Genomic DNA, 12248 nt, shown 5'->3' with positions numbered 1-12248 from the left:
TGGAATTATACCACCTCATTGGAAATGTGTAGCACCAACATTGCGCTCTTCCCCTCTATTTTAGTTACATTATTATAACCCCGTACTGAACAAAGTGCAGCGGCTGCCATTGCTGACCTGGATGCTAGTCCTAATCATTTATAATGTTTTTGCACACTATTAAGAATTACACAGACATGACTGGTTCTGAAAAGGGTTTATTTGATTTGAAAAAAAATGAAACATAATTTTCAAAGGCTCCACATTACACTTGAAAATTGATTAAGCTCCGATTTATTCCAAGGGAAGAGAATTATAGTGTCTCTATTTCTTTCTTCAAATCCATAAATTAAGCACATATAGGGATATATTGGCTCAAGTCTGATCTTAGACATTTGGGTGCAAGGTTTCTCCTTTGAAAAAAAAAAAAATGTATAATAGTCACGATGATGTAGAACATGTAGCTCAGTCAGGTGACATTACAGCTTAATTATTGCTAATGAACAAGACAGTATCACAACTCTATGGAAATCGTTCATTTTAGTATTCTGCCCAGAACACAGCAATTTGTAAAACAGTAGAGGTCATCATCAAGAACAGCTATAAGGAAATCAGCCTCAAAGTTGTTTTACAGAAGCTTTCTGCAATCATACCCCATCCAAGTTCACTCAGGGGTGCCAGTTAAAGTGACCCTGTGTCTAAAATAATTAGTTAAAGCGGACCATTACTTAAAGTGGTTGTAAACCCACTTTAATGACTTTTACCTATAGGTAAGCCTATATTAACCACTTGCCGACAGCCTAACGTCTATTTACTGTGACACTCAGCCACTTACAGGCAAAGTGACATAGCCCTACGTCCCTCGCCCACGAGCCTGTAGGGGGCGAGCAAGCGCCGCCGCGCTCCCGCCCCCGCTCGTTCTCTGGGGTTTCAGCACATGTGTCCCGCGGCTCCGATGGCCGCCGCCCACTCGAGATCTCCCACAGGAGAGGGAGAAAGACAGACGGCTGATGTAAACACAGCTGTCTGTCATTCTCCCTGAAGTAAGCACAGAGGCTATGCGATCCTGCTATATAGGATCGCATGTCTCTGTGGTTACTTCACTAGCCATGCCCCTTGACAGTTAGAATCACGCCCCTAGGGACACACTGAACCCCTTGATCACCAATAAAGTTAACCCCATCCCTTCCAGTGTCATTTTTACAGTAACAGTGCATATTTATAGCACTAATTACTGTAGTAATGTCACTGGTACCCCCAAAAGTGTCAAAAATGTCAGTCAGGGTTTTCGATCTGTCCGCCGCAATGTCACAGTCCCGGAAAAAAAAAATCGCAGATCGCCGCCATTACTAGTAAAAAAAAAAAAAACATTAGAAATGACATAAATCTTTCCCGTAGTTAGTAAACGCAATAACTTTTGCGCAAATCAATCAAAATAGGCTTATTGTGATTTTTTTTTACCAAAAATATGTAGCAGAAAACATATTGGCCTAAAATGTTAGAAAAAAATTAAATTTTTTTTGAGTTTCATATAAAAAAATGTGAAAAATATTGTTATTTTTTCAAAATTGTCGCTCTTTTTTTTTTTATATAGCGCAAAAAATAAAAATCGCACAGGTGATCAAATACCGCCAAAAGAAATCTCTGTTTGTGGGGAAAAAAGGACGTCAATTTCATTTAGGTACAGAATCGCACGGCCGCGCAATTGTCCATTAAAGTCACGCAGTGCCGAATCGCAAAATAGGGCCTGGTCATTGAGCTGCCAAATCTGCTAAAGTGGTTAAGGCTTACCTATAGGTGCTGTAAATATCTCCTAAATTTGCACCGTTTAGGAGATATTTACATTGAATGCAGCCGATGATGTCATCGGCGCATGCGCTCTGAAGAAATGGCCGCCCGTGCAGTTTCTTCAGAGCCCTGTGCCGTGACTGGTGGCTCCCGCACGTGTCACACAGCTCCAGCCAGTAATATAGCCGGAGTCCGCAGACCTGGAAGGAAGAGGGGTGAAGATGGATGCAGCAGGGACAATGCGGGCTTCATTGCAGGTAAGTGTCACATAATGTTCTAGTATGCGATGCATACTAGCACATTATGCATTTACTTTGCAGGGGGAAAAAAAAAGAAAAAAAAGAGTTAAGAGTTTACTTCCTCTTTAAAAGTGAAGTACCATCATTCTCCTCTTTTCTGGAGAGGGTGTGACACTGTAGGCAATCTAATGCATATTCTTTGGAACTAAAAACATCTCAACAGTTTTCAATCTTTTCAGATCATATCAGAAGAAACTAGAATACTTGTTATCTTCAATTCTTAAGCTATTTTGGGCCTTGAAATTGAAAACTTTCCTGTACATTTACAGTGCATCCGGAAAGTATTCACAGCACTTCACTTTTTCCACATTTTGTTATGTTACAGCCTTATTCCAAATTGGAGTAAATTAATTATTTTCCTCAAAATTCTACAAACAATACCCTAGAATGACAATATGAAATACGTTTGTTTGAAATCTTTGCAAATGTATTAAAAATAAAAAACAAAATAAATCCCATGTACATAAGTATTCACCGCCTTTGCCATAACACTATAACACTCAAAGTTGAGCTCAGGTGCATCCTATTTCCACTGATCATCCTTGAGATGTTTCTAAAACTTGATTGGAGTGCACCTGTGGTAAAGTCAGTTAATTGGACATGATTTGGAAAGGCACACGCCTGTCTATATAGGGTCCCACATTTAACAGTTCATGTCAGAGCACAAACCAAGCCATGAAGTCTAAGGAATTGGCTGTAGACCTCAAAGACAGGATTGCATCGAGGCACAGATCTGGGGAAGGGTAAAGAAAAATGTCTGAAGCATTGAAGGTCCCAATGAGCCCAGTGGCTTCCATTATCCATAAATGGAAGAAGTTTGGAGCCACCAGGACTCTTCCAAGAGCAGGCCGGCAAGCCAAACTGAGCCATTGAGGGAGAAGGGCCTTTGTCAGCGACTTGACCAAGAACCCGATGTTAATTAAATACCACCAAAAGAATGCACTATTTGTCTCAGAAAAAGGATAAAAACGTTATATGGGTAAAGATTTCATGACTACGTCATTGTCATTTAAAGTGCGACGGCACTGAAAGCTGAAAATTGGCCTGGACAGGAAGGGGGTGAAAGTACCCAGTATTGATGTGTAAATTTGCAGTTATAGATTCTGTACTGGTCATATTTATACAGTTTATACCTGTATGTTCTGCCTTATAGGCAGCTGTTTTTTACTAATTTATAAACACCCCCCCCCCCCCCAAATCCTCGTCTTAATTTTAATTTTTATTTTTTCCTGGGAGCAGGTGCCTTTTAATGACAGGTACCTGATCCTACTTCTGCAGTTCAAACCTAGGCAATAACTATGCCAGTTTGAGTATCAGATTTTCAGGATCTTCAGACACAGGTATCTTTTCACTATTGCGGGGGTCTGTGTCACAGGCAGCAGAACAGGTGAGCACTGAACACTTAATGTTTTCCTAAAAACCAAAGTTTTATTTTACCAACAGAACCGTTGTAAGAGAGGTTTACTGAGGCTGAGTCAAAAAAGAAATTTCCTCAAATGGTTATTTTACAGTATAGTTTTCGATATTTAATATAATAAAAACAGAGATAAAAAAAAAAAAATTGAAGTATGTGGAAGGTACATCAAACATTCACCCCTTGTCTAACAAGGTCGTTTTATAAATGTCCTAATATACAAAGGGTTAAAATGAGTATTTTTTTAAGCCAGCAAGCTGCTCACTTTTACAGTACCGAGAAAGTGCAATACATGTGTAACACCAATTCCATCACACATGTGAGGTATCACCATCAACAGAAAAAAGTGAGGGCTCACGGGTGATTCTAAACTGATAACCTGTAAAGACTTTCAAAGCATTGCCTAAGAAAAAGTTTTGGGTACTGTCGTTTTTGCCATTTTAAGGGCACACATAATTTAAAAGCTTGACATATTTGTTATCTATTTACTTTTTGTTTATTTTATTCTACAGGGCCTCTGCTATCACAAAACATATAATGTACATACATACAAAAGTGAGTACACCCCTCACATTTTTGTAAATATTTTATTATATCTTTTCATGTGACAACACTGAAGAAATGACACTTTGTTACAATGTAAAGTAGTGAGAACCTGTCCTGGTAAATCGCTGTATGGTCTTGGCCACCGTGCTGCAGCTCAGTTTCAGGGTCTTGGCAATCCTCTTATAGCTTAGGTTATCTTTATGTAGAGCAACAATTCTTTTTTTTGGATCCTCAGAGAGTTCTTTGTCATGAGGTGCCATGTTGAACTTCCAGTGACCAGTATGAGAGAGTGAGAGCGATAACACCAAATTTAACACACCTGGTCCCCATTCACACCTAAGACCTTGTAACATGAACGAGTCACATGACACCAGGGAGGGACTAAGTTATTTTGAGGGGACAGCAAATTTACACTGTTATACAAGCTGTACACTCACTACTTTACATTGTAGCAAAGTGTAATTTCTTCAGTGTTGTCACATAAAAAGATATAAAATATTTACAGAAATGTGAGGGGTGTCCTCACTTTCGTGAGATAGTGTATATAGCAAAAAATGCTCATTTTAAAAATTTACAAATTGCCCTGGTAGTCAAGTGGTTAATAAGATAAACACTATTATAAAAGCTCAAAATATGTGTTTAAGGGAAGTACAATATGGGGTCTAGTTATAAAAATCTTTGCTGTGTGAATGCCACAAGCATTTTCACAGCTGTCACAAATAATCACTGTATTGTGTCTAATATGTTTATTTGCTATGATTGTCCACTCCATCTAGTGGGCATAATGCAATATTTTCCTGATTGAGGTATTTTAGGAAAATATGACATTATGGCCACTAGATGGAGCTGACAAATATATAGTATGTTTATATATTAAGTGATTATTCACGACAGCTGACAAATGCTTAAGGCCACACAGCAAACCTTTTTTTTTATAAATCGACCCCTATATTGTTCCTTTAAAACACGTTGACATCAAATGAATTACATCATTCTACATTTAAATATTTACATGTGTTAGGCAGGCCATACACGGTGCAAATTATGTATGGGCAGGTTGAATTACCAAGTTGATCGATCAATCAACTTGGGTACAACCAGCATGCCGGGTTGTACCTGTGATTATCGCTGGCGGCTGGAGCCCGGGAACACAACCATCGGCTAGGGGAGGGAGATCACTGTGAGACTGAGACAAATCCATGCCTCGATCTCACATGCAAACAATGAAACCAGAACTGATGTCACTTTTCACTTGTCCAGTTTCAGATCCACCATTTCCTGTCCAGTACACCCAGGGCACACATCTAACCAAGCCGATCTGTGCTTGGGGGGGTGGGGGGGCTTATTAACCCCTTGAGATAGCAATCAAGTAAAAAATAAAAGAAAAAAGTTTAAAAAATAAAATAATAATAAAACATATATAAAAAAAAAAAATTGCCATAACCCCTGTTGCCCCGCACACCTGTGCAAACGCAAACGCAAGCCCAGGGTGTGCATGCGTATGTGAACTGCTGTGTGACACGTGTGACATATCACCATGAACGTCAGAGTGAGAACAATAATTCTAGCACAAGAGATCCTAGGTAACTCTAAACTTATGAGCTGTAAAGGCTTTTAAAGCGCCACCTTGGTGATTTTTGGGCACCATCGTTTTTGGTGATATTGTCATTTTAAGACATGGAATGTTTGGTATCTATTTCCTGGATGCAACCTCATCTTTTATATTTTAACCAAAAATTGGTATTGTATGGCGTGGTTTTGCACTAAGATTAATTTTATGATATTTTTTCCTGAAATCCTTCAGAGCGCATACACCAGTGACGTCACTGGCTGCATGTAAGGTAAATATCTCCTAAACGGTGCATGTTTAGGAGATATTTACAGTACCTATAGGTAAGTCATATCATAGCTGTTTATTATTGCTTTTATTAGTTAAGAACACAGATGTGAATGTATTGTATTTATATTTTAGCCCACAGAATATTATATTGAGTGTGTCTTTATTTATATATTTCTTTTGAGATCAGCACATTTATTATTTATGCACCTTGCACTAAAACACTTTACAGACACCTCCACTAATTTATACATCAATTTTGATATTGCTTTTACACTGAAGTTTTATTAATTTGCATCACTGCACTTTAATCAACCATATCCATTTGGATCACCTATAATTAGGCAGCGCCACTTTACCTCACCTTGCCCACATATTCTGATATAGCCTTTTGGCCATATTTTGAGGTAGGCTGCAGCCTTTGCTCACTGTCCACAAGCGTGGATCCTTTTTCTCTACAATCTAATACTAACCTATCTAGCCCTCTAAAGAAGAAATCGCTATACATACCTTTTTTGAAGCTATTCCTCTCTCCAGCGGCGTAAGCTCTGCAGAGGACACGGCCGACAATGGCTGTGAAATGAATGGGAAGTGACGTCACCCATAGACTTACTATGGGCTTTCGTTGTCGGCTCTGTCCTCTGCACCCGCCTCCACAGCGAAGCCACGGCTAACAGCTCAGCATGGGATTGGGTCGGATTGGCTTCAAAAAAGGTAAGTATACTGATTTCTTCTTTACAGGGCTAGATAGATTAGTGTAAGATTATGGAGATCTATACTGTAGATGCAGGGATTTTAGTTTCAGGGTGGACTTATCCTTTAACATAACTGCCTTAGCTCTGCACTATGGGTTTATGATTTGTACACAGTACAGTGTGTTACTGAATCAAAACATGCTATGCTCTGTGACTTGTTTTGCCCTGCTTAGCAATTAATATATATATATATATATATATATATATATATATATATATATATACATACAATGCCAGAGTATGGTATCACTGATGCTGTATCCAAGAGTCATAATGCTCTGTAATTAAACGTACAGCTGTAAGCCTTTGTCTTAGGTCTATTTTTCTCTTGGTCTCTTTTCTTTCTGGCTTTTTCCTTCTTTTTTCTGTTTTCCTGATTTCCTGCATGGTTAATTCTCTTTCTACCCATAGAGATGTGGGCTGTTCTTCTCTTCCTTTTCCTTTTGCTCTTCTGCTTTTCCGTTTCTTTACTCTCTTGGGGGTCTGGCTGCTGGAAGGGTGTTCTTGGCTCAGGCTCCAGAACCCTGGTTTGGGTTTTCTGCTATGGGCCAAGGATGCTTTCTACTACTTGGCCGTTGGTGGGAGCCGGTTGGTTTCCCCTTCTGGGGAGGGAGGCTGGGGGGGGGGGGGCTTCACCCTTTCGTGGACACAGTTTGTGCCCATTGGGGGTGTCTGGGGGGGGAGCCCTCTGCTGGCTGATATCTTATTGGAGTTTGGTGAGTCTTCTGGACTCTTGATGTGTCTCCTGTGGAGGGGACTACGGCTGTTGCGAATTAATGTATTTTGCTGTTTATTTTTATCACTGTCTGCCTGGTTGCTAATAATGTCTGGAGCCATATTTTGTTATGTATTGTCCGGGTATGGAGTGCCTTTTCGCAGGCCAACCCCTTTTCTCTTGCCTATGTTTTCTACATTTTCTATTTTATGCTGTATTACTGCAATATGTTGTTTAAAATCAATAAAAAACTATTGAATACTAAACGTACCGCTGTAAGGTATCCCCAATCACATTTTTAAAGTTATTACATATGTTTTATGTTGACCGCTTAGAAAATGGCCTCTACTGGAAATAGCCATTCCCTCTTATTGATTTCAATGTTGTTTGGATTCTTGCATCCAAACTTTGCTAGTTTGTACTGGACCGAACCCAGGTATGCTTGGCTCATCACTTTTTAGTTGTACAGTTCATGTTACAGCTTGGAAAGTTCAGATGATAGATTTTCATGCAACACAGCTCATTTATTGGTAGAAGAGAAAATAAACTGAGGGTTGTCAGCCAATTAGGTGGTCAGGGTTCATTTTTAACTTGGTTATATCTATACTTACCAAGCAGAAATTCCCTGGGTGTTCAGGATTAGGAAAGCACATCGAATGTCATTGCGAAAGGTAGCATCCCCTAAACCTAAACAAAAAATAAATATTGTAAACACCAACATTGCTAGCAAAGCTAAGCTGAAATTTGGGGACAAATATAAGAATATATTTATAAAAGATTAAATAAAAATATAAAAGTTGTAAAATATCAGCTGGTCCCTTTAAAAAGTATAAAGCCAACCCTTAGGGATGTTATTAGAAGATAATCAATCTTTTGTTCTCATAAATGTATCAGTTCCACATCTGGTGTCAGAATATTGCCAGTATTAGATACGTGTACTGTATGAGCTGGCAGAAGGAACCACAGCATGCAGTGGGGAGAGCACTGGGAAATGTGGAATGCCTGCATTGACCAGGGGGTAGTAAAGTGACATAGCTGGATGACATGGGCTGCTGGAAAGGTAAATTGTTTTACTTTTAAAAGCTGGGGTTAGTTTAAAATCAAACCTATGGTGAATGAAGGCCTCATGATCCCTTTAGGGAAAGAGAGCCTTGACTGATGGGGGTATGGCTGAAGTGGTCACGGGGATTGGATGAAGGTCACAAGGTGGGGGACGGGTTTGAGCTCAGTAAAGTTCTTCCCCAGGGAATTCTGGGCCTTTGTTGAAGAACTTGTGTCTGGACCACCCACTGGCCCTCTTTTGGATAGTATGTCACAGCTTTAGCAGCGTTTTTTTTTTTTACCTTGCCACCATTTAAAGTTGCTATAATGGGCTATGCCCTGGATTGAAGTTGGAATTAGTCTGTCTGTCCAGCACTTATGGTAAGGACAGGCCCCCCTTTGGAGTTTTGTCTAGTAATGTTAAAGCGTGCTCACAGTACAACTGTGACTGGCACTGGTTTTAAAGTGTTTACATGCTCAGAGTTGGTAATTAAATAAAGCTGTGGTGTTGCCCTTTTCCAACCTAATGGCTGTAAGTGTGGTTTCTTTATTAGGGGGGCAAGGGGTTTGTTGTTATGTTAATAGTTGTTTTTTCCTAGGCCTATGCGCCTCAGCAGTCAAGGGTCACCTTAAATCTGACTGAACATACCTTTATTAAAATGTTATCGTACATATATTCCATTACAATAAATAATAATTACAGCCCAACTCCAGGGAAACCTTTTTCACTTTGCATCCCCATAAAATAAATTTTTGTGACAGATTTGGAATGCTGTTTATGTCCGTATAAAGGACATTCCTTCATGTTCTGTCACCTGGACATTTATTGGGAGGAGGGACATTTAAAAAAATCATCTAAATCTTTCTTACTCTACTATAAAAATCTGTTTTTATTGCCACCCCTATACATGGGCGTCAGGCCCACAATTTAGATGGTAAGATGCAAAGTAAAAAGTTGACAAAATGTTTGGACTGGGGGCGTGGCCTGGCTATAGAGGTTTGAGGACGCACGGCGCCTGAGCTCCGCACCCGCCGCCGCATCACACTCAGCTTCCTGGGATCTCCCGGCCTTCAGCACTTACCCACGATGTCCCACCATCCCCCGACAGCCTCCCAGCCCCCGCGGCCCGACAGGGATGCCTTCCTTCCTTCTTCCTGGAGACCCGCAGCAGAGAGGCCCAGACTTCCAAGATGGCGCCGGACGCGCCTGCCTCTCCACACCACGAGGCGAGCCCTTCCTTGAGCAAAGATCCTGGACTCTCCCTGCATCGGTCCGTCAGAACAGTGGTCCCCCAGCATCCCCCCCCCCTCCCCAGAGGGGGGCTCTGATGTCGCTGACATTTTAGGAGATGGGGACTTAAGGAGACATATTTGGGCCTTGCCTTCTAAGGCAGATTTAGACAGATTCATCACAAGGGTGGAATCGGCTTTCAAGGAGGACATTGCCCAACTCAAAACTGACACCTCTCACTTGGGGTCCCGCATTGAGACATTAGAACAGCGATTGGATGAGACTATCCCTGTTATCTCCCAGCTTCAGGCCCGCTGTGTGGACCAAGATAGGAGGATAGAGACCCTGCTATGTCAGCTAGATGATTTTGAAAACCGCAGCCGGATTGTAAAAAAAAAAAAAAAAAAAAAAAAAAAAAAGAAAACCGCAGCCGACGTGGTAATATTCATATTCACGGCCTCCCAGAGGCCACGGCACCGAGGGACATCATTCCCACTCTGGTTGATGTTTTCCGGGCGATCCTGGAACTCCCTGCTACAGCTCTGATAGAAATTGACAGGGCTCATAGGGCCTTGCAGTCTCCAAAACGCAGATAACCCACATAACATTATCTGTAAGCTCCACAAATTCACTCTCAAGGACAACATCATGCGGAAAATGCGCAACAAACCTTTCTTTGACTTTGATGGTGCTTGCTTATACTTCTATCAAGATTTGTCACGCCATACGCTTATGCAGCGCAGGGCCCTACACCCCCTCCTGAAATCTCTCCAAGCAGCAGACCTTACCTATCGCTGGGGCTTCCCCTTCTATCTCCAAGCTTCCAGGAATGGTGTTTCTGCTACCCTCCGCATTAAAGATGACCTCCCTGAGTTCTTGTCTACCCTGGACATGGAACCTGTGGACTTTCCCAACTGGAGAATCGTCTCTGACCTTCCTACGGTGCCCCTTCCCCAGCCATGGCAGTCCATCTCTCACAAGCACCGCAAGCGGAATCGCCCGCCTTCTGCTGGAAACCCGGCTCCTGCGCCCCCCGCTTTGGGACCCTGAACACTTGCATTGCTGGTCCTCTACACTTCCTCATTTGCCCCCCCTGCTTTGACTGAGGCTCCCTGTCTCCCCTATTCCCCCCTGGTCCCCCATTTTGACCCTCATGTCTTGTGCCTTAGACTGTTAGCTAGGGGGGGCTAGTTTGAACTTTGTCTGGTTGGCCTGGGCTTTCCCCATTGCTTCCTGGTCTAGATGCACTTTACTCATGGGTTGGGCTGGCGGGTGCGGGGTGGGTTTCCCTCCCTGTCCATCCTCCTTTTTTGGGAACCGTGACTACCCCCCTCAGTGGCTAGCCCATGATACCTCCCTGTAGGCCCTACCTATACGGGTTGTTTTAGTCCCCATTGTTGGATGGTGGCTCCGGCCCAAGATGTGCCTCCTCCCGGGGACACATCCTTGGCTGGACCCTTAGATTTTTTTTCACCCAGTGGTGAGATATGTTTTCCACCTATTGTGGCTTTTGTACATTATCTACTGTTATGTATATTTGTTCCTATGCCTTGTCTTCCTCTCACTTTTCTTTTTTCTTTTTCCTGATCCTCGTCGTGCCTGCCGGTCCGGATTTGCCTGCCTATCTGCTCTTCGTGTCGTGTCTGCCGCCTCCTGAGGGTCCTTCCTCCCCACCAGACTGCTGATGGCCTTGTTTAAGGTAATATATTAGAACGTCCATGCCTTGTGTTCCCCGCACAAGCGTAATCAACTGTGGTGGGAACTGAAAAAGCTTAAGGTGCAGGTGGTCCTCCTGCAGGAGACCCACTTCACCCCCAAATCTTTCCCGAGGCTCCCCACTCACCTTTTTAGTCAGTGGTTTCACAGCCGTTCCCTGGTCAGCAAATCCCGGGGCACAGCTATTGCTATCCATAGGGCATGTCCCTTCCAGCCCCTACGGATCACTTGGTGGACCCGCAAGGTCGCTATGTGTTTCTGAAAGGCATGATTATGGGTAAGATGTTCAGGTTCGCTTCTGTTTATGCCCCTAATACTGGTCAGCTCACTTTTCTAGACGCGACACTCGAGGGAGGGGTCCCTGGTTGTTGGGGGTGACTTTATTGTCTGTTTTGATCCCCTAATAGATACTTCCCATGGTCGATCCTCCCACTCCTTTGCCTTTCTTAAGCACTACCGTAAGACTCTCCAGTCCCATCTCCTTGTAGACTCTTGGCTGGTTCTGCATCCCCAAGTGAAGGACTTCAGTTACTTTTCCTCCTTACACAAGGTGTAAACGAGGATATTACGTTGACCACCCTACCCTGGAGTACCTGCTGCGATTGTCTATCGGTAATATAACGATCTCTGACCACGCGCCGATTATGTTGGAGCTTGCTCTACCACTTGCCTCCTCCAGGTCATGGACCTGGCGGCTGAATGAAAATTTTTTGGACAACTCGCAGGTGGTCTCCAGGGTTTCGGAAGTCTTGCGGTGTTATTTCACGGAGAATGAGTCGGAGAATCTGAGTGGGGGACTGGTGTGGGAGGCCCATAAGGCGGTTGTGCGTGGGGAACTCATCTCCTTGGGGGCTAAGCTTAAACGTGAATGCCAGGCAGACATCTATAGAGTGCTGACCTCCCTACAACAGGCTGAACTATCCCACA

The 12248-nt window shown here is 42.6% G+C and overlaps 1 protein-coding gene across 1 annotated transcript in view; it reads right to left on the bottom strand.

Annotated features, from left to right (window-relative positions):
• Positions 1-227: 227 nt before the first annotated feature.
• LOC309546672 (lysozyme C-like) overlaps positions 228-12248 on the bottom strand; it is a gene marked incomplete at its 5' end in the record, with an annotated part of 28175 nt that continues 16154 nt past the window's right edge. Inside the window, 2 exons of the mRNA XM_082246389.1 lie at positions 228-392; positions 7945-8020. Of these exons, the coding sequence (XP_082102515.1) occupies positions 329-392; positions 7945-8020 (140 nt within the window). The 3' untranslated portion in view covers positions 228-328. The remainder of the gene's footprint in view (positions 393-7944; positions 8021-12248) is intronic.

This window comes from Pelophylax lessonae (genome assembly GCF_965119305.1).
Source record: "Pelophylax lessonae genome assembly, chromosome: 1".
NCBI lineage: Eukaryota > Metazoa > Chordata > Amphibia > Anura > Ranidae > Pelophylax > Pelophylax lessonae.
The sequence above is the reverse complement of the archived record's forward strand: the minus strand, read 5'-3'. Positions and strand labels throughout refer to the sequence as shown.